Consider the following 23,472-nt stretch of genomic DNA (forward strand, 5'->3'; position numbering starts at 1 on the left):
AAGTTATTGATTTTTATACAAACATTATCAAATGGACAGTGACATTAAAACACAGATGACAGTAAATGGTAAGTCAATTTGATATATATATTTATATATATATATATATATATATATATATATATACATATATATATATATATATATATATATATATATATATATATATATATATATATATATATACAGTATATATGTAGGATATACATATACAGTATATCCGTGCTTCTGGATTGTGCTAACAAATTAATACAAATTACGAGTAAATAAAAAGAAAAAAGCAAAAAGAACATTGATATGTTCCTGATCCTTAAAAGGTGTGGTGTCTTTAAATCATGTGCATATGTAAAGAGCGCTTCCAATGTAAAATCCTGATGTTTATATCATTATGCATAAACCAATTTCATTAACATATTGTTAAATTAATATCTTCAATATATCAAATGTCCAAACAAAAGTCCATCAATAACAGTGATCTTCTTATTAGACTAACAGACATCCAACGTGACTAAAGTTCTGTAAACATAAATTGGTGCAGTCCATGCTCCCCTCCTATGTGCCCGCTCACCAATCAGCTGCCATGGGCCCCCATGACATGAGACTTTTGATCATGGTAAATGTCTCAGTTGCTGGGCTTTGTAGTAGGGGAGTATGGACTTCACCAATTTATGTTTACAGTTGGTCATGATGGATGTCTGATATTCTATTCAAAAGATCACTGTTAATGATGGACTTTTGTTTGGACATTTGATATATTGAAGATATTAGTTTAACAATAGGTTCATGAAATTGGTTTATGCATATTGATATCAACACCAGGATTTAACATTGGGAGCGCTCCTTACACATATGCACAGTAAATGGTAAGTATTACATTGACATTACATTGATTTTTACCTTGCCTCAGGAAGTGAACCAGATGTTTTGACTGGTACCCATGTTTGAGATACTAAAAAAAGACATATTAAATGGAAAGCATTACTAATCAGTAATCATAATTCAATACACATTGCCTGGAAGTATTGATTAATTATTCTGATGTTGCTGCATATGTTTTTGGCAAACCTGTGATTTTCTCTATAAAGGTGTTTATGGAACTATGTTTTTTATAAAAATGTACAGCCAAGCAATTGGCTGCCATCAGATGGCCAGCTCAGTATACATACTACAATATCTCCACAAATAAGTTGCTAATGAGCCATTTTCATCACACTGCAGTAACGTGTAAGTTTTTTAATTGATTTGACATAAATGAACGTCACACACATTAAATTAACAATGTGCATTAATGCATGTGTCCTCACACCGCAGTGGTGTGAATGAGACCTTGGAGTAGTGATCAAATGCTAAACAGGTGAAAAAAATGGGTCCCTATGGTATAAATTACAAAAGTAGCAAGTAGTAGCATATTTTAGCAATGAATTGCATCAACATAAGCATGATAATATCTTAGTTGTGTAGCATACATATTTGGGAGCCATTTGTCCCGCCTGTTTAGTAACTGATTACTACCCTAATTGCTATTCTATCCCCGCTATACTCTAGACCAGCCATTCTCAACTTTTTTACCCCACTTTTGAAACTATGTTTAGGTTTCAGGGAACCTCTGCTAAAACAAACTCACTGGGGTTTAGTGGGAAAAATGCCCCTTATATTGATAGTCAGTGGGATAAAATGCCCTCCTTACAGTAGTGGTCAGCATTTTTCACTTTGCCTCACTGCGGCTTTTCCAAAGCGTGGGTGCAGCATTGTGGCTTTTGTGCGGGTTACCTTTGATTTTCCATATATTTCTATTAGATTGGGCATTTTTGGTGCATTTTTTGAAAGCACACCAAAGATGCAGTATGCAGGACTTTTAGTGCATTTTCAGAAAACAACCCAAAAACACCCCACCTAATAGAAGTCTTTAGAAAAGCACGGGTAACCCACACAAAACCTCACACAATGAGGAAACCGCAAAGAGTCAGTGTGAAAGCGCCCTTACAGATAGTAAAAAGATCATTGGTGTCCTGCTTTTTGTTTTGCCAAGTGCTTTTGGACCCAGAACTATGCAGGCACCATCAAATGGCAGGTTCAAGGAACCCCTAGCAATCCCTAGAGAAATCTTAGGGTTCCACAAATCCCTGGTTTGCAAAGATTTCTCTAGTCTAGACTAAAAATTCATAGTACAGCTTGCGTTTATCCATGCTCATGGTATATGTGTTACAAAGTTCTCTTTAGTTAATACAACAAAGAGAACTTTAAGAAAGGGAGGAGAGGCTGGCCACAAAATTTTGGCAGACCATGTCAAATACATACAGTATGCACTTCAATAACACTCAGTTGGTTTCAGAGTCCGAAAACCATTGAAGCACTAAGCACATTTGTAAAGAACATTGCACATGTGCAGTTTGTTTGGTGTTTTGAAGCGTTATAGCTGCTTTATAAATGTACCCCTTAGTGATTACTCGACAGTGATTTTAGTAGTGTGATTGGGTAATTTTTATTAGCTCAAACAGTTCTAGCCTTAGCCATAATAGACAATTGCTTAGTAGTACGACATTAACCCCATTTTGACATATATTTTGCCCACGGCAATCTGAGACTAATGTATTACAATTGATGACTATACCTACTGGAATGATGAAAAACACTTTGTTTACATACCTGTATTGAACATATGCAAGTCATTTACAGCTCTTCCATGATGAATTCCACCAAAAACAAAAACATTCTCACCAACAGTTGCAATACTGTGGCTCAGAGTTCGGGGAGCAGCTCCATTTGTTTTAATTTTCTCCCATGTTAGGGTACCTGAAATAAATTTGTAATCAATAGAGCATAACTGAATAATAAGCTTTCTTGAGCTAAGTGTATGAAAAATGCACAATGGATACAATTTTATACTGCATCACTTTGATATGAAATTATAACATATGATTCATTATGTAACGCTAACCCCGCAGGGGCCGATGATTTTTACTGGTTCTTTCCCAAATAGTACACAGTCCGCCAGTCACCCAAGCAACAGTCCTTTCACTTTGTCTCCAATAAACAGTCTAGAGGTTTTCTTTTTGTGGTTTACTGCTGGGAACTTGAGAACAGGATGGGGATTAGGGCATGGGATATTCCAAAATGCTGCACATTGGTTGAAGAACAAGAGGCAGTCTTTCTAGTACCAGTAGTAGTAGGTAATAGTAAACAGTTCAAGGCCCTACAGCTGAGAACCATGGGACAAATCTTTGGGTCTCTGGGTACCCTGCACCAATGCACAACTATTGGTACCCAGTGCAGCATCCAGCACACAGTCTCTGAGATAAAATAAGGGTCACTGTTCACATGTCCCGAGGAAAGCTGCCTCCTTCCAGCTTCTTCTGGACCCAAACCTGTGAGTGAGATGGCTCTTCTCAAGACTTAATCCCTTGTGGTGTGGTTTTGCAGTCAGTTCTGAGAAAGTCCATAAAAGCCTTTATTCCTGGCCCTTCCTAGGCCTCCTTGAGCAGATGTTCAGTCCATGGGCTGCCTCACATCAGCAGCCCTAGCACCTCTGAAACCCTCCTGGGGAGAAGAAACCCCATTCTCCAGTGTCTCAAACTATATATCCACACTCCACATTTTTTAGAGGTAATAACACTGGGGGTAGTTGGTCCATGGAATATGCGATTTTCTTTGGAGGAATTAGGATGACATTTTTTCCTCCCCACTGGTACGAATTGTATCATGCTTTATTGGTGTTTTTTTGCCTTCCTCTAGATCAACAATGGGTATAGGATAGGGTATATGGAGGTTTTCTATTTGTGTTTTTATTTTTAATTGGTTGAACTAGATGGACTAGTGTCTCTTTTTTAACCTAACTATGGAATTACCAGCAATCTACTGGGCACTTCCCCTCCAGGGATAGACTGGAGCCTGATAAATATTCAGGCTGGTTTATTTAAATCTTCTGCCTTAAGCTCTGGAACAGGCAAGAACAAACAATTACTGCCCCCTAATTACAGAAGAAGCCAAACCTAAATTTGCCTAGCAACCTATGCTAAGAGGGTGCTACAACTATTTATACACATATCTGGTAATTTTATTAATAATAAAACTCTTACTGATAGACACATTATCTGTATAAATGTATTTTGTTATTGTACTGCAGACTCTAAATGTCATATGTTTGCCAATATTTCTTTGTTGTGCAAGCTGAAGTAAGTGATTGGGTAAAAAGGGACTGCTTAAAGTGGTTGTAAAGTCACAATGTTTTTTACCTTCATGCATTCTATACATGAAGTTAAAAAGCCTTGTGTGTGCAGCAGCCCCCCCCTAACACTTACCTGTACCCCCTCTCGATCCAGTGATGTCCACGAGAGCCTTGGCTCTCCGGGGACACGTGCTACTGATTGTCTTTTGGCAGCACTGAGAGCCATTGGCTCCTGCTGCTGTCATTCACAGCCAGTGAGCCAATTGGGAGATGGAGGGGGAGGGCCAAGTGGTGGTTCTATGTGTGAATAGACAGAGCCATGGCTCAAGAGCATGCTGTTTGCTGTGGGGGCACCCAGCAGGAGGGGGGCCAGGAGCGCCTGTATGGGACCCAGGAAGAGGAGGATCTGGGCTGCTCTGTGCAAAACCACTGCACACAGCAGGAAAGTATGAAATGTTTGTTATTTTAGAAAAAAAACAAGACTTTAATATCACTTTCAAAATCCCATGCAATCAGGCCCAAGCATCAGTGAACCTTGGAGTAGTTTGCAGACAAGTGACTAATATGAATCCGAGGGATGAACCTGTGCCACTCTCCATCAGGAAAATATGTGTATTAAAACCCGCGCTAAGTAGATGAATAATAAATGAATAATAAATGAATGGTGCCGCCTGCAGTTGCTGCTCACAAGGTAAAAAACCATGAGAAACTTTTAAGATACATAGAAACAGCGCTACTAGGCATAAAATAATATAGGTGCAATATATCAGTGACAACCTCTAAAATCAATCATAAAAAATATATATACCAAATGTAAAATTATTAAAAATACAATAAATGTGCTTAAATCATTAAAAGTCTAAATTTAAAGTGCCAAAATTGCATTATTGTGCAAATAATTGTGCAAATGGTGCTAAATAAGGTGCAGTTCAAAGAAAGTTTTTCACTTATGAATATTCGTGCTGAAAAATGTGCTTGTAATGCTCCACACACGTGCCAAGGTGCCTCCACACCTCTTTGAAAACACCCATTGTAGGCGGGCGAAACGCGTCGACGCACTTCCTCTAAACCACCGTGGAACGCACGCAGGCAGCGTACCCGGAAGCGGAACGGTTTAAGCTGTGACCATTGATGTGTTTAACGCTGACACTTAACAAATGTTTGTGAGTAATTTTCGATATACTTTAAGTAATAAATATCATACGGGCTTCACTATTTGGCTCCTTCCCTCCTTCCTTTGAGATTTTTTGTACTGGGAGATACCATAGAGGAGGCTGAAGGTGCGCTGGAGATCCCACCCATTGATCCATCCATCCATACTGGTTGTCCTGATCTTTGCTAATTTAAGGCTTGAATTTTTTCCTGTATTTGGTGAGTGCATCCCCAAAAGGGTTTTGTGTGAGGGCACCTTGGCACGTGTGTGGAGCACTACAAGCACTTTTTTCAGCACGAATATTCATAAGTGAAAAACTTTCTTTGGACTGCACCTTATTTAGCACCATTTGCACAATTATTTGCACAATAATGCAATTTTGGCACTTTAAATTTGGACTTTTAATGATTTAAGCACATTTATTGTATTTTTACTAATTTTACATTTGGTATATATATTTTTTATGATTGATTTTAGAGGTTGTCACTGATATATTGCACCTATATTATTTTATGCCTAGTAGCACTGTTTCTATGTATCTTAAAAAAAACTCTCCCTCAGGACCACTGTTAGAAATCATGGAGCCCTGTACAGCCTACCTGGCAGACTTCCCCTCCCCCCCCCCCCACACACACACACCCTTTCTCAATTGATCATGGGAGAGATGTGGAGCTATGCTCAGAAAGATCTGAGGGAGAGTAAGCATAGAAAAGATTTATACTAATGCCACACTGTCCTGTTGCACTACGGTCACTCACAGGCAGTCTGAGTGGGGCCCACTCATTCCACTGTACCCTGAGGTGAAGAATCAAGATATAATAATTAGCAAAAGTTCCATAAAACCTAAAAGTTATTTCTAGAATTCCTCCTTGTAAAAAAAAGCTGCTCCTACTGTCTTGAAAACCGCAATTCACTTTATACACAATTAGAATGTGTGTGTAACACAGTGGCGTATCATCCATGTGTGTAGGGGGTCTACTGCACATGGGCCCTCGAGGGGGGGCACTGTGGCCCACCCTGCACCCATGGATGATCGCCTGATTTACAGCCGGAGCGGTGGGAGGGACAGCTGTGAGCATTGATCTCCCTGCATGTTTTTTTAGCTGACAGCCGCTTCTCCTTTCCCTCTCGCAGCTGTCAGCTAATCGGTGCTCACAGCTGTCCCTACCACTGCACCAATCCCCAGCTGTTCTCTTTGTCCTTCTTCACCCCTGTGTGTTCCTCTGCCCCCCCCCCTCAATGTCCTCCTCTTCCTCCCCCAACCCCGTGCTCCTCCGGCCCCCTCTGTGTAATCCTCTTCCTCCTCTGGCCGCTCCTCCGGCACCCTGTCCTCCTCCTCTGCTCCCCTTCCTCCCCCGCAACCGTCTTCCCTCCTCTCCTCTCCTGCAGGCATCTGGGGAGATGTGTCAGGATGGAGAGTGGAGGAAGGGGCTGGTAAACATGTAATTTATTGGCCCCTTCCTTTTCTCAATTTGACACAGTGAGTGTTCACTACAGATCGCTCCTGTGTCCCCTGATTTGTTTACTCTGCTTCAGTTTATGAATGGATGGGAGCCTCTGTCTCCTGTTCATTCATGTTCAATGTTGAGGCTGCTGAGAAAGGGACTGGGGAATCCTTGTCCTCAGTCCCTTTCTCTGTCTCAAAGGGGAGAGGTCAGGGGTCTGTTTAGACCCCTGGTATCTCACCAAAACCCACCAACAGGGTTAATAAAAAAACAAAAATAAATAAATATTAACAAAAAATTTAATTGTAAAAAAATAAACAAATTAAAAGAACTACTGACACCCCCGCTCTACCGACACTGTTTACTGCCCCAACCCCCTCCCCCCAAAAAAGCACTGGGAAAGAAATGAAAAACAAATTGAATTGTAAAAAAATAAATACATAAAAATAAACACCATCCACTGCTCTACTGAAAATGTCCACTGCTCTACTGACAGAAGCACTTTGAAAAAAATATTTCAAAAAGTATTTTAAAAAATAATAAAAAAACAAATTGTAAAAAATATTAGATAATAAAAACGAAATACATTGACAGTGGCCATTGCTCCACTTACGCCATCCACTGCCCTACTGACACCATCCACTGGCCCCCAAAAAGCATTTTGAAAAAAAAATTGTAAAAAAATAATGAAAACATAAACATAAAGAACTACTGACACCGTTCACTGCCCTACTGACACCATCCTGCACATACTACCCACTGCTGTACTCTCCGCACTCCTCACCTGCACAATCTATCCACTTATATACACTCCGCACTTCTCTCCTGCACATACTACCCAGCACTATACACTCCGCACTCCTTTCCTGTACATACTACCCACCTCCATACACTCCACACCCCTCTCCTGCACATACTACCCTCCGCCGTACACTACGCACTCCTCTCCTGCACATACTACCCATCTCCATACACTCCGCACTCCTCTCCTGTACATACTACTAACCGCCTTACACTTTGCATTCCTCTCCTGCACATACTATCCATCTCCGCACTCCGCACTCCTCACCGGCACAAACTACCCACCTCCATACACTCCCTACTCCTATCCTGCACATAATACTCACCACCATACACTCCATACTCCTCTACTGCAAATACTACCCACCTCCATACACTCCGCACCCCTCTCCTGTACATACTACCCACCTCCATACACTCCGCACTGTACATTCCCTATTTAACATTACCGCATTCTGCACTATGTAAGACATCTCAGACTCTATTAAACCACACCCCCTTTAAGCTACACCCAACATTTAGCACAATTAAAGCCACACCCACATTTCACTACGGCAGACTACGCGGGCGCTTTTTTTTCCCTAGAGCCCACTTTTTATCTTGCACACGAACCTACTGATTTCATGATACGCCCCTGGTGTAACACTACAATATATGACTTTCTGCCTTGCAATGCTGTTTTTCATCAAATATTAAATTAATCAAGCACTAAAGACTATAAGAGATGTTCTCATGCTGATAAAAAAGACTTCTATTTATGCTATTTTAAATAAGGTATATAAATAAATAAAGGTAAATAAAGGTATTTCTATAAAGAGTTGCTACCCACAGTCACTAATTAGATTACATTTTTTATTCTCTAGAAAATGAACCCCATAGTCATATTTTTCACCATGTGCAACAACTGAGATTTTCACTTTTCTTTTACAAAAAAGCCCACAATGGTACAAGTGATCATGAATATGGAGAACCATGGACAAGACTAGGGAAAATTCTCAAAGCCTCTCTTGTAACTGTAGACAGGGAGGTTGATTTACTTAAACTGATGAGGGCAAAATCTGGTGCAGCTGTGCATGGTAGCCAATCAGCTTCTAACTTCAGCTTGATCAAATAAGCTTTGGCAAAAATCATGGAAGCTTATTGGTTTCTATGCAGAGCTGCAACAGATTTTGCACTCTCCAGTTTTAGTAAATTAGCCCCAGTGTGTCTTTGAGTAAAATGAAGTCCAGAGGAAAGCATTAGCTAGAAAGTAGCATGTAGGACCACATTATTTGCTCTGTGCATATTCAAGTTCTTGTTTAATCTTCAAAAGTGTACACTGGCATATAGCAGAGAGGATTTTTTGAGTATCTTTGGTCCATGGAGCTCCCTGCAGCTCCAGACTCTTAAAATATAGTTCTAGAGAAGAAACTTAACCTTGGTACATTAATCATTTTTTTTTCCGTTCAACCGAGCGGGATCGGGAGGAGCCGCTGTCAATGTGAGATGCATATTTTTTTTTAAGTATAACAAGAAATATATCTGTGTTTGGTGATGAGTTTAAATACAATAAAACAAGGCTGCTAGCACCAATGGATAAGATTGTGACCCATGGAAAATAACATAAACAAAAGAGGGGTGCAGCACCAAGAAACAGTCCAATAAAAGTTCTTGAAGGAGAGAGATAGAGATGATCCCCACACCAGGTGCCATTATTGCTGAAAAGCACGCTTCGTCACTGTGTCCAAAAAGAATTCCTGCTTACCAGAAACAATTGACCCTCAAATTATAGAGTGGTCAAATGAGTGTATAACACATAAATCAGAGACCAGCCGCATCAATAGCGAAAATCAAGCTGTCACAGACCCCTTCTTTAATAACGGACAGGTGGATCCAGGTAAATGAGCAGGCCAACCTTCTCAGACGGGTGTTCAGCAGAGATTAGTAGAGATTAGATCCACCTGTCCATTATTGAAGAAGGGGTATATGACAGCTTGATTTTCGCTATTGATACGGCTGGTCTCTGATCCATGTGTTATACACTAATTTGACCACTCTTATATTTGAGGGTCAATTGTTTCTGGTAAGCAGGACTTCTATTTGGACACAGGGGTGAAGCGTGCTTTTCAGCAATCACGGCACCTGGTGTGGGAATCCTATCTCTCTCCTTTAATAACTATTTTATTGGACTGTTTTTTGGAGCTGCACCCCTCTTTTGCTTATATTTTTTTAAAGGCTGCGTCTCCTGTAAATCCTATTGTTTTTTAGTTATTTCTTACCTAGGTCAAATGAATACATTCCTGTGAGACATTGCTCTGCACTTTTATCACAACATCCTCCGAATAAATATATTTTTCTTTTCACTACACTGTAAAAAAAAAAAAAACAGATAATAGGTTAAATAAAACAAAACCTGTTTTAAACTAGCCACTTTTAAAAAAAACATATGTATGTATTCAGTGGGGAAAAAACAAATAGTAGAAATCCCTATTTAGTGCCATAAAGGACTAAATTTGATTCCCCATATAATATTAGTGACTCTACGCTTTCATGTTGAATGGTCAACTTGCTTTTGTTAAATGGTCACGCTGGAAAACAGCCATTCGATCAGTGCCCATAGGCAATGGATGTAAGTGTTGAGCTGTGTATTCGGATTGGGTGGTCCTCCCTGTCAGGAGATCCCTGCATCAACATCTTATGTGTTGATGTGGGGATCGGTCAGTTTTATTTTTTTTCATTCAACCCGCTGGTTGAAAAAAAAAAAAACTATATAGATAAAGTATACCCAGCCTAATGCCCCGTACACACGTGCAGATTATCTGAAGACTTTTGTCTTCAGATTTACCTTTTCTATGTAGTGCAAGGGCCTGCCGGATTGCATACAAATTGAAAGTGTTTAGGTTTGACCTCATATTATATGGTTTTGGTAAGTCTACAGACAAAAGTCTTCAGATAATCTGCACGTGTGTACGGGGCATTAGACTGGGGATATTTGGGGCGATTTGGGACTGTCTTTCTGAAGAAAAGAGGTAAAAAAAAAAAGAAAATAGAACATACAATTGTAACAGAAGAGTATTTGAATTTAGAAGAAGATTGGGAAGTAGTACTGACTTACATTTTGTTTAGTGGTTTATTTGTATTAGAAAACACACTGCTCAAAGATATAGAATTGATATGATCTATGATATTTTGTTTGTTGGAAACAACCTCAAATAACAAAAAATGGTTCTATGAAAAAGCTGAGCTGAGCTGAGCTGTTTGAATAAGATCAATGAAGAACTTATTTTATTTGAATGTCCTTATTTAGGAATTAGCTTTATTGTTTCCAGAACATCATAAGAATTTACTGGAAAGACTCCATTATTTGGAGACTGACAACCAAGAAAATTCATATGCCAGTTTGATTCATTTTACATTTTACTGCAAACATTATAATAATATGATTGGGAGTGAAATTTAGTAATTCATCATAAACAAATGTATTTCATTGTCTTATTTTATTTCATTGGCTTATGAGAGCAAGCAAAAAACATTAGTGATACTTTATTTGAAAGTGACACAGGAGAATAGTGAAGAGGGGGGGGGGGGTCTCCTTTGCAAATTTCAGGTCTCATCAACAACTGCATATACAAAAAACAAAAAATTTGGGGACTAAGTCAATCATCTGTATAACCATGTCACACTGTATCGTGTTTGTCAAATAACCAAAGCATACAAGAATACAAAACTTAGCTGTGGGAAAAGGCCCCCTGGCAAAAAAGTGGTCATAAACTGACAAATCAGACAGGTAGTAGATGTAAAGGTGCCTAATTTTTTTGCAAAATGTAAATAATTAAGTAAAAAGCCAATAAACATCAATTCTAATAATTGGCTATGGTACAGATCATAGCATGTGGAAGGACAGTCGGCCCATCACCCAACACAAATAACCACACAAAACTGACAACAGGTAGACATACATATAGCTGTGCACCAAAAAAGTTTAAGGTGCAAAGCCGATGGGGTAAAATTGGACACATGAAACAAAAAACTAAAAATTCACTATGCAGCGACCGGACACAGCGGGGAACATCCCAAAAGAATCCCAAGGGGTACAGAAAAAACGTATTGGTATATATATATATATATATATATATATTCTTTTCTTTACAGATATACTTTTTTGCTGCTTTGCCCTATGTCCTGCATCCACTCCTGAGGAAATGCATTTAATGCATGAAACGCGTCGAGTGTTTACTGATGCAGCCTTACAACTACTACATGCTATACCTTGATTCTATGTATGATATGGTGTCATTTCTTGGAATGATGTATTGTATTTACTTGTTGTTCATGTATTTTATATATACTGGCTCATTTTTCCAAAATGTTATTTTTTCTTCTGTAAGACGCTATGGTTTTCTTGTCTTCATCAGATTATCAATAAAATATTATTTTTATACATCATTTCATCAGCTGCTAGCCATTGCCTTATTCAAAGTCCCAACCCTTTTCATTTTGGTTAGGTGAGGAGTACAAAGATAAGTGTGTCTTGCCTACAGTCAAGCATGGTGGTGGGAGTGTCATGGTCTGGGACTGCATGAGTGCTGCCGGCACTAGGGAGCTACAGTTCATTGAGGGAACCATGAATACTAACATGTGCTGTGACATACTGAAACAGAGCATGATCCCCTCCCTTCAGAGACTGGTATTTCAACATGATAACAACCCCAAACACACCTCCAAGACGACCACTGCCTTGCTAAAGAAGCTGAGGGTAAAGGTGATGGGCTGGCCAAGTATGTCTCCAGACCTAAACCCTATTGAGCATCTGTGGGACATCCTCAAACCGAAGGTGGACGAGTGCAAGGTCTCTAACATACACCAGCTCTGTGATGTTGTCATGAAGGAGTGGAAGAGGACTTCAGTGGCAACCTGAGAAGCTCTGGGAACTCCATGCCCAAGAGGCTTAAGGCAGTTCTAGAAAATATTAGTGAGTGACCACACCAAATATTGACACTTTGGGTCCAATTCGGACATTTTCAGTTTTCTTGCCAGCGGTTTAGACAATAATGGCTGTGTGTTGAGTTATTTTGAGGGGACAGCAAATTTACACTGTTATACAAGCTGTACACTCACTACTTTACTACTTTACATTGTAGCAAAGTGTAATTTCTTCTGTATTTTCACATGAAAAGATATAATAAAATATTTACAAAAATGTGAGGGGTGTACTCACTTTTGTGAGATACTGTATATTGACACCTTAATAGAAAAACAGTGTGTTTTATTAGCCCAAAAGATATTGCAATCAACGAAGCAAGCTTGGGCATGCAAAAAGTAATTTCTAAATATATATTGCTGCTGCAATTAGGTAGCTAAAGTATTTTAAAATACTTCTTTTAATATTTAAAGTAGAACAAAAAGGCAAAACTTTTTTTTTTTTTTGTGAATGGGATTTGAGATTAGAAAAACTGTCAGGCTTTTTATTGCTGACTGTTCCCCCGTCTGGGAGATTCATTCTCTCTATTTGCTCTGCTCACTGTTATCATCAAGGGTGAAAGTGAAAAAGTAACACATTTTGAGTTGTCATCAGAACAGGAATAGGAGGGAAATCTTTCAATGGGGACACTAGTTCTCCTCACCCTGGAGAAAACAAAAGATTCCCTTACAGGAATAGCATCTCACTTCTAGTTTTGGTTATGGGACAGAAAGTGAGGAGAAATCGCCCCAATGGGACACGGATGGAAAAAAACCCAGCAGGGGTTATAACTAGGGTTGAGCGGACACCTAGATGTCCGTGTTCGACGGGTTCGGCCGAACTTTAAAAAAAAGTCTGGGTCCGTGTCCCGGACTTTTACCGAACTTTTCCCGGACACCGAACCCCATTGAAGTCAATGGGGACCCGAACTTTAAGGCACTAAAATGGCTCTAAAACACCAATGGAAAGGGCTAGAGTGCTGCAAATGGCAGCAAAACGTAGTTAAGAGCATGGCAAGTGCTCTGCAAACAAATGTGGATAGGGAAATAACTTAAAACAACAAAAAAAAAACAGAAAAATAAAACAATGTTCTTCATCTCTGAAGGACGAGGCCCATATGGAGTAGGAGGGAGGTTGAGGTGGTGGTGGATGTGGCGGTGTCATAGGCGTGCGCACAGGGTGTGCCTGGTGTTCCTGGGCACACCCTAATCACCTAGAGCACATAGCATTATCGCTCTGTTTGCCAGTGAGGAGATGGGAAAGATCTCCCTCGCACCTGCTCTGCTCTATTTCTCTTTGCCAGCAGGGAGAGTAATGTATCGGGGCCATGTACATGTAGGCAAACACATGCATGTGTATTTCAACTTTGGGGTGCACACCCTAATGCAATAGGCTGCGCACACCTATGGGCGGTGTAGGTGGAAGCGGCGGTGGAGGAGGACCAGGGCCGGATTAAGAGCATCATGGTCTTGGTGCTGAGGATTTTGAAGGGCCTTAAGGGCCGTGCCTTGGCATGCACCCAGAGGAGGAAGGGTGCAGCCATGCATGCCTAATTCAACATGGGATGCTGTCTCTGAAGCCCATAAACACATCCATGCATCGGCAACTGTCCCTCCTTGTCCGGCCTTCGCGCTGTGTGGGGAGGTTCTGAGGGTGCTGCCTGGGGAAGCGAGCATAGAAGCCAGACTTCTGTGTTTACAAGTGACAGAAGAGCGGTCACAGTGAATATGGCCAACCCGGGGCCTATATAAAAGGTAGGGGCCTGCATGGAGCTGCAGCTCCAATAGCCCCTACGTTAATCTGGCCCTGAGGAGGAGGACGAGGTAGCCAACACTGCTTCTTTTCACAAATTTTAAATGAGGGTACACCCCAAAAGAGTGAGAAAGAGCAAAAATGGAACAATGGCTGGGTAAGGTCGGTATCCATTGCTATTCTGCACAAGGTACGGAAAAGTCCCGTGGGATCCATGCCTGGTTCATTTTAATGAACGTGAGCTTGTCCACATTGTCTCTGGACAGGCGGCTGCGCTTGTCTGTTATAACACCCCCAGCCGTGCTAAATACCCGTTCAGATAATACACTGGCTGCAGGGCAGGCCAGCACCTCCAAGGCATAAAGGGCAAGCTCAGGCCATGTGCCCAATTTGGAGACCCAGAAGTTGAAGGGGGCAGACCCCTCATTCACTACATGTAGGCGTGTGCACACATACTGCTCCACCATGTTGGTAAAATGCTGCCTCCTGCTAAGACGTTCCATCTGAGCTGCTGGTGCTGCTGTTTGTTGTGGCGTGCTGACAAAACTTTTCCGCATTTCGGCCATGCTAACCCTGCCTTCTGAGGTGCTGGCGGTGCCCTGGTTGAGTTGGCGACCTCCTCCTCCTCTGCCTTGTGCTTCCACTGTGGCCCCGCTGTCAGATGGGAATGCCAGCAGCATCGCGTCTACCAGCGTGCGCTTGTACTCGCGCATCTTGCGATCGCGCTCCAGTGAGTGAATTAAGGACGGTACGTTGTCCTTGTATCGGGGATCCAGCAGCGTGGCCACCCAGTAATCAGCACAAGTTAGAATGTGGGCAACTCGGCGGTCGTTGTGGAGACACTGCAGCATGTAATCGCTCATGTGTGCCAGGCTGCCCAGAGGCGACGAAAGGCTGTCCTCTGTGGGAGGTGTATCGTCCGTGTCCTCTGTATCCCCCCAGCCACGCACCAGTGATGGCCATGAGCTGGCCTGGGTGCCACCCTGCTGTGAACATGGTTCCATCTCCTCCTCCAGCTCCTCCTCCTCCTCATCCTCCTCATCCTCCAGAACTGTGCCCCTGCTGGACAATTGTGTCCCTGGCGTTTGTGTGTGCAGGAACCCACCCTCGGAGCCCCTTGCGAATGACTGCCCTGAAAGCCTTGGAAATGTTACCTCTTCATCCTCCTCCTCCTCCTCATCCTGTGCCACATCCTCTTCCATCATCGCCCGAATTGTTTTTTCAAGGAGGCATAGAAGTGGGATAGTTAAGCTGAGAACGGCGTCATTGCCACTGGCCATGTTGGTGGAGTACTCAAAACAGCGCAACAAGGCACACAGGTCTCGCATGGAGGCCCAGTTATTGGTGGTGAAGTGGTGCTGTTCCGCAGAGCGACTCACGCGTGCGTGCTGCAGCTGAAACTCCACTATGGCCTGCTGCTGCTCGCACAGTCTTTCCAGCATGTGCAAGGTGGAGTTCCACCTTGTGGGCACGTCACATATGAGGCGGTGAGCGGGAAGGCCGAAGTTACGCTGCAGCGCTGCCAGGCGAGCAGCAGCAGGGTGAGAACGCCGAAAGTGCGCACAAACGGCCCGCACTTTCTGCAGCAGCTCTGACATATCGGGGTAGTTTTTAAGGAACCTCTGCACCACCAAATTCAGCACATGCGCCAGGCAAGGGATGTGCGTCAAACCGGCTAGGCCCAGAGCTGCTATGAGATTTCTCCCGTTATCGCACACCACCAGGCCGGGCTTGAGGCTCGCTGGCAGCAACCACTCATTTGTCTGCTGTTCCATGCTCCTCCACAACTCCTGCGCGGTGTGTGGTTTGTCCCCCAAACAGGCAAGTTGTAAAACTGCCTGCTGTCGTTTACCCCTGGCCGTGCTGAAGTTGGTGGTGAAGGTGTTACGCTGTCCGGATGAGGAGGCGGTAGAGGATGAGGAAGCGGAGTAGGAGGAGTTAGGAACAGGAGGCAAACTGAAGCGCCCTGCAATCCTCGGTGGTGGAAGGACATGCGCCAAATTGCTATCCGCCTCAGGCCCATCCGCCACTGCATTTACCCAGTGTGCCATTAGGGAGATATAACGCCCCTGACCGTGCTTACTGGTCCACGTATCGGTAGTTAGGTGGACCTTGGCACAGATGGCGTTGCGCAGTGCACACCTGATTTTTTCCCCCACTTGGTTGTGCAGGGAAGGGATGGCTTGCCTGGAAAAGTAGTGGCGGCTGGGCACGACGTACTGTGGGACAGCCACCGACATAAGGTTTTTAAAACTGTGCGTCTCCACCAGACGGAATGACAGCATTTCAAAGGCCAATAATTTTGAAATGCTGGCATTCAGGGCCAGGGATCGCGGGTGGGTAGGGGGGTACTTCCTCTTCCTCTCAAGTGTTTGGGAGACGGAAAGCTGAACACTTCCACGGGACATTGTGGAGATGGTTGTTGGTGACCCAGGTGGTGGTGTTGCTGACAGATCGTCTGTTTGCGGGGTGGCAGGTGCCGGTATCACTACAGATGTGGCTGGAGCGGCCGAGACTGCAGCAGAAGAGGAAGCAGGATGAGCCAGAGACGTTTCTTGGTTTTGAAGGTGTGTACTCCACTGCAGCTCGTGCTTTGCACTTAGATGCCTGATCATGCAGGTTGTGCTCAGGTTGAGAAGGTTTATGCCTCGCTTCAAGCTCTGATTGCACAGGGTGCAAACCACTCGTGTCCTGTCATCAGCACATTTTCTAAAGAACTTCCACGCTAGAGAACTCCTTTGAGCTGACTTTGGTGCGCTCGTTCCCTTGCTGCGTTGGGCAGTAGCGGGCGTAGTGTCTAGGGCACGGCCGCTCCGCTTCTGCACCATGCTCCCTCTTCTGCTGTGCTGGTGGCTCTGTGCGACCACCGCCTCTTCCTCCAAACTACTCAGGTCACCTGCATGACGTTCATTCCATGTGGGGTCGAGGACCTCATCGTCCTCCACATCATCTTCCACCCAGTCTTCACCCCTGCCCTCCTTGTCGGTCTCCACAATGCTGAACGCCGCAGCAGTTGGCACCTGCGTTTCGTCATCATCGGAGACGTGCTGCGATGATCCTTGCATGTACTCATCTTGAGAAATAAGTGGTTGGGCATCGCTGCACTCAATCTCTTCCACTTCTGGGGCAGGGCTAGGTGGATGGCCCTGGGAAACCCTGCTGACAGAGTCATCAAAAAGAAGAAGAGACTGCTGTATGGCTTGGGGCTCAGACTGCTTGCCTGATTTGCAAGGGGGTGAGGTGAAAGACGGTTGGACATCGGCTGCAGGTGCCAACTGTGACCTTTCTGCAGTAGACTGGGTGGGAGACAATGTGAAGGAACTGGAGGCACTGTCAGCAGCAAACCAATCTACTATCGCCTCCACTTGTTCTGGCCTCATCACTTCTAGGGGCGTATGATGCCCTACCAAATACTGATGCAGGTTCTGTCGCCTACTCACACTTGAGGAAGGTGTTTCACTTGTGCGTGTAGCTGGCACAGATCGACCACGTCCTCTCCTTGCAACAGGAGCTCTAGCAGCAGCACCACCACGACCCAGGCCACGGCCCCTATTTGACGCTCTCCTCATATTTCTGAAATTTAAGATCTTGCCCTAGAAAGGTCTTTATTGAATAGTGGAACAAAAGAACAACAGTATCGCACGGGTGTATCTCACAGTCAAATATGCAAACTATGCCGCAATTTAATGTTTTTTACACCAAAAGGGTGTGTATTGAATAGCGGAATAGGATAAAAAACTGTGTATCTCACACGTACAAACACAGACTAGGCCCGATTAAATTTTTTCCTACCCTAAAGGGAGGATGAGGAAGAGGAGTATGGAACAGGCAGCACCCTCAAATCTTCAGAAGTATGAGATGAACCCCAAAAACTTGGAAAGGTGGATCTCACACGTACCGACACAGACTATTCCGCAATTTAATTGAGCCACAAAGGTTTTTATTGAATAGCGGAATAGGAAATATGATCAAAAAAAAGTGTATGTTTTTCACACGTACAGAAGCACACTAGGCCCCAATTACTATTGTTTGTACACCTAAAAGGATGGATGAGGAGGAGGAGGAGTATAGAACAGGCAGCACCCTCAAAGCTTCAGAAGTATGGAATGAACCCCAAAAACTTGGAAAGGTGGATCTCACACGTACCGACACAGACTATTCCGCAATTTAATTGAGCCCCAAAGGTTTTTACTGAATAGCGGAATAGGAAATATGATCAAAAAAAAGTGTATGTTTTTCACACGTACAGAAGCACACTAGGCCCCAATTACTATTGTTTGTACACCTAAAAGGATGGATGAGGAAGAGGAGGAGGAGGAGTATAGAACAGGCAGCACCCTCAAAGCTTCAGAAGTATGAGATGAACCCCAAAAACTTGGAAAGGTGGATCTCACACGTACCGACACAGACTATTCCGCAATTTAATTGAGCCCCAAAGGTTTTTATTGAATAACGGAATAGGAAATATGATCAAAAAAAGTGTATGTTTTTCACACGTACAGAAGCACACTAGGCCCCAATTACTATTGTTTGTACACCTAAAAGGATGGATGAGGAGGAGGAGGAGGAGGAGTATAGAACAGGCAGCACCCTCAAAGCTTCAGAAGTATGAGATGAACCCCAAAAACTTGGAAAGGTGGATCTCACACGTACCGACACAGACTATTCCGCAATTTAATTGAGCCCCAAAGGTTTTTATTGAATAGCGGAATAGGAAATATGATAAAAAAAAAGTGTATGTTTTTCACACGTACAGAAGCACACTAGGCCCCAATTACTATTGTTTGTACACCTAAAAGGATGGATGAGGAAGAGGAGGAGGAGGAGTATAGAACAGGCAGCACCCTCAAAGATTCAGAAGTATGAGATGAACCCCAAAAACTTGGAAAGGTGGATCTCACACGTACCGACACAGACTATTCCGCAATTTAATTGAGCCCCAAAGGTTTTTATTGAATAGCGGAATAGGAAATATGATCAAAAAAAAGTGTATGTTTTTCACACGTACAGAAGCACACTAGGCCCCAATTACTATTGTTTGTACACCTAAAAGGATGGATGAGGAAGAGGAGGAGGAGGAGTCTAGAACAGGCAGCACCCTCAAAGCTTCAGAAGTATGAGATGAACCCCAAAAACTTGGAAAGGTGGATCTCACACGTACCGACACAGACTATTCCGCAATTTAATTGAGCCCCAAAGGTTTTTATTGAATAACGGAATAGGAAATATGATCAAAAAAGTGTATGTTTTTCACACGTACAGAAGCACACTAGGCCCCAATTACTATTGTTTGTACACCTAAAAGGATGGATGAGGAGGAGGAGGAGGAGTATAGAACAGGCAGCACCCTCAAAGCTTCAGAAGTATGAGATTGTGTTCACTGTACCCCACAAAGATTGTGTTCACTGTACCCCACAAAGATTGTGTTCACTGTACCCCACAAAGGTTTTGTTCACTGCACCCCACAAAGATTGTGTTCACTGTACCCCACAAAGGTTTTGTTCACTGCACCCCACAAAGATTGTGTTCACTGTACCCCACAAAGATTGTGTTCACTGCACCCCAAAAGGATTGTCTTCTCTGCACCCCACAAAGATTGTGTTCACTGTACCCCACAAAGGTTTTGTTCACTGTACCCCACAAAGATTGTGTTCACTGCACTCCAAAAGGATTGTCTTCACTGCACCCCACAAAGATTGTGTTCACTGTACCCCACAAAGGTTTTGTTCACTGCACCCCACAAAGATTGTGTTCACTGTACCCCACAAAGGTTTTGTTCACTGCACCCCACAAAGATTGTGTTCACTGTACCCCCCAAAGATTTTGTTCACTGCACCCCACAAGGATTGTTTGTCTTCACTGCACCCCACAAGGATTGTCTTCACTGCACCCCACAAGGATTGTCTTCACTGCACCCCACAAAGATTGTGTTCACTGCACCCCACAAAGGTTTTGTTCACTGCACCCCACAAAGATTGTGTTCACTGTACCCCCCAAAGATTTTGTTCACTGCACCCCACAAGGATTGTTTGTCTTCACTGCACCCCACAAGGATTGTCTTCACTGCACCCCACAAAGATTGTGTTCACTGTACCCCACAAAGATTGTGTTCACTGTACCCCACAAAGGTTTTGTTCACTGCACCCCACAAAGATTGTGTTCACTGTACCCCACAAAGGTTGTGTTCACTGCACCCCACAAAGATTGTGTTCACTGCACCCCACAAAGATTGTGTTCACTGTACCCCACAAAGGTTTTGTTCACTGCACCCCACAAAGGTTTTGTTCACTGCACCCCACAAAAATTGTGTTCACTGTACCCCACAAAGATTGTGTTCACTGCACTCCAAAAGGATTGTCTTCACTGCACCCCACAAAGATTGTGTTCACTGTACCCCACAAAGGTTTTGTTCACTGCACCCCACAAAGATTGTGTTCACTGTACCCCCCAAAGATTTTGTTCACTGCACCCCACAAGGATTGTCTTCACTGCACCCCACAAGGATTGTCTTCACTGCACCCCACAAAGATTGTGTTCACTGTACCCCACAAAGATTGTGTTCACTGCACTCCAAAAGGATTGTCTTCACTGCACCCCACAAAGATTGTGTTCACTGCACCCCACAAAGATTGTGTTCACTGTACCCCCCAAAGATTTTGTTCACTGCACCCCACAAGGATTGTCTTCACCGCACCCCACAAGGATTGTCTTCACTGCACCCCACAAGGATTGTCTTCACTGCACCCCACAAAGATTGTGTTCACTGTACCCCACAAAGATTTTGTTCACTGCACCCCACAAAGATTGTGTTCACTGTACCCCACAAAGATTTTGTTCACTGCACTCCAAAAGGATTGTCTTCACTGCACCCCACAAAGATTGTGTTCACTGTACCCCACAAAGGTTTTGTTCACTGCACCCCACAAAGATTGTGTTCACTGTACCCCACAAAGGTTTTGTTCACTGCACCCCACAAAGATTGTGTTCACTGTACCCCACAAAGATTGTGTTCACTGTACCCCACAAAGGTTTTGTTCACTGCACCCCACAAAGATTGTGTTCACTGTACCCCACAAAGGTTGTGTTCACTGCACCCCACAAAGGTTTTGTTCACTGCACCCCACAAAGATTGTGTTCACTGCACCCCACAAAGATTGTGTTCACTGTACCCCACAAAGGTTTTGTTCACTGCACCCCACAAAGATTGTGTTCACTGTACCCCACAAAGGTTTTGTTCACTGCACCCCACAAAGATTGTGTTCACTGTACCCCACAAAGGTTGTGTTCGCTGCACCCCACAAAGGTTTTGTTCACTGCACCCCACAAAGATTGTGTTCACTGTACCCCACAAAGGTTTTGTTCACTGCACCCCACAAAGATTGTGTTCACTGTACCCCACAAAGATTGTGTACACTGCACTCCAAAAGGATTGTCTTCACTGCACCCCACAAAGATTGTGTTCACTGTACCCCACAAAGGTTTTGTTCACTGCACCCCACAAAGATTGTGTTCACTGTACCCCACAAAGGTTTTGTTCACTGCACCCCACAAAGATTGTGTTCACTGTACCCCCCAAAGATTTTGTTCACTGCACCCCACATGGATTGTCTTCACTGCACCCCACAAGGATTGTCTTCACTGCACCCCACAAAGATTGTGTTCACTGCACCCCACAAAGGTTTTGTTCACTGCACCCCACAAAGATTGTGTTCACTGTACCCCCCCAAAGATTTTGTTCACTGCACCCCACAAGGATTGTCTTCTCTGCACCCCACAAAGATTGTGTTCACTGTACCCCCCAAAGATTTTGTTCACTGCACCCCACAAGGATTGTCTTCACTGCACCCCACAAGGATTGTCTTCACTGCACCCCACAAAGATTGTGTTCACTGTACCCCCACAAAGATTTTGTTCACTGCACCCCACAAAGATTTTGTTCACTGCACTCCAAAAGGATTGTGTTCACTGCACCCCAAAAAGATTGTGTTCACTGCAGCCCACACACAGAAAAATGGATGTGGATCACTGACACCTGCCTATCTCCTATCCCACACCACACAGCAATATCGATTGTAGTTTGTAGAACACACTTTCCCTAAAATTCAGCAGACTCTGTCCCTAACAGGATTGAGAAGAGATCGTAGATCAGGAGAACTAAGTGCAGACCCCACCCCACACAGCAATATCGATTGTAGTTTGTAGAACACACTGACCCTATAATTCAGCAGACTCTATCCCTAAAATGCCTACAACTCGCCCTGCCTAAACACTCCGACCTGTCCCTCAATTCTATCCGGACACAAATGGTTTTTTCCTGCCTATCTTTCCCTAATCAGCAGCCAGCACGTTGATGTGTGCTCTGTCCCTGATCTAAGCAGCATAATGACGCTGCTGCGGCTGCCTCGAACTTATAAAGACTTGGTCACATGCTTCAGACGGCCAATCACAGCTACTGAGACATTTGCAGGCATGGCTGGGATGGCTTAAGGCACACCAGTTAAACGATTGTTGATTGGCTGTTGAAAGCCCGCCATGAAAAGAGCGCCAAAGCATGCAAAACCCGGAAATAAAACGACCGAACACGGATTTTTACCCGAATATACAGTAAAGTGTCCGTGTTCATGTTCGGGTAACAAAAATCCAATTATTTGGTACGAACACGAATAATACAGTCCGTGTTCGCTCAACACTAGTTATAACCCTTCCCTACTCTATCTAACATGATAAACCTTTTTGAGAGGGTCACACACGTCGGGGGTGAATTATATGTCTATTTTGACTGCAAATAAAAAAAGTATTTGTTCAGTGGTTTAGGTGTGTTTTTGATGCAGTTCTGATGGATTTGTAAAGCTCAGGACCAGATTTTTGTCACAGCTGCAATTTCAGGGCTTGCCAACACATAGTAGATAAAGGGTGTCAACTCCCGTAGTAGGAGAGCAATCCGTGCTGAAATCCTGAACTGAACCTTGAACACAACTGAACACATGTGCAATTCAGAAGCCTTCCCATAGAACTCAGGTGCGAAGTCTGGAATTCGCACCTGAACCACACCGCAGTGCTCAGAAAATGCACAGGACTCTTTTTAAATTAACACTGTGGATGCATTGCATATATGTGAACAGCTTCAATGGAAATCAATGTTATTTCACACGTCATGTGAATCAGATGCGGTTCAAAGCGCATCTGATTTGCATATATGTGACCCGAGCCTTAGTTT

At 43.4% G+C, this 23,472-nt stretch overlaps 1 protein-coding gene across 1 annotated transcript in view; it reads right to left on the reverse strand.

Annotated features, from left to right (window-relative positions):
* Positions 1 to 23,472, reverse strand: part of LOC309544225 (kelch domain-containing protein 3-like) — an 83,692-nt gene that overhangs the window by 31,508 nt on the left and 28,712 nt on the right. Inside the window, exons 6-8 of the mRNA XM_082243118.1 lie at positions 9,823 to 9,911; positions 2,647 to 2,793; positions 898 to 949 (exon numbers count right to left, since the gene is read on the reverse strand). Coding sequence (XP_082099244.1) covers positions 898 to 949; positions 2,647 to 2,793; positions 9,823 to 9,911 — 288 coding nt within the window. The remainder of the gene's footprint in view (positions 1 to 897; positions 950 to 2,646; positions 2,794 to 9,822; positions 9,912 to 23,472) is intronic.

Source organism: Pelophylax lessonae (assembly GCF_965119305.1).
Source record: "Pelophylax lessonae genome assembly, chromosome: 1".
Lineage (NCBI taxonomy): Eukaryota > Metazoa > Chordata > Amphibia > Anura > Ranidae > Pelophylax > Pelophylax lessonae.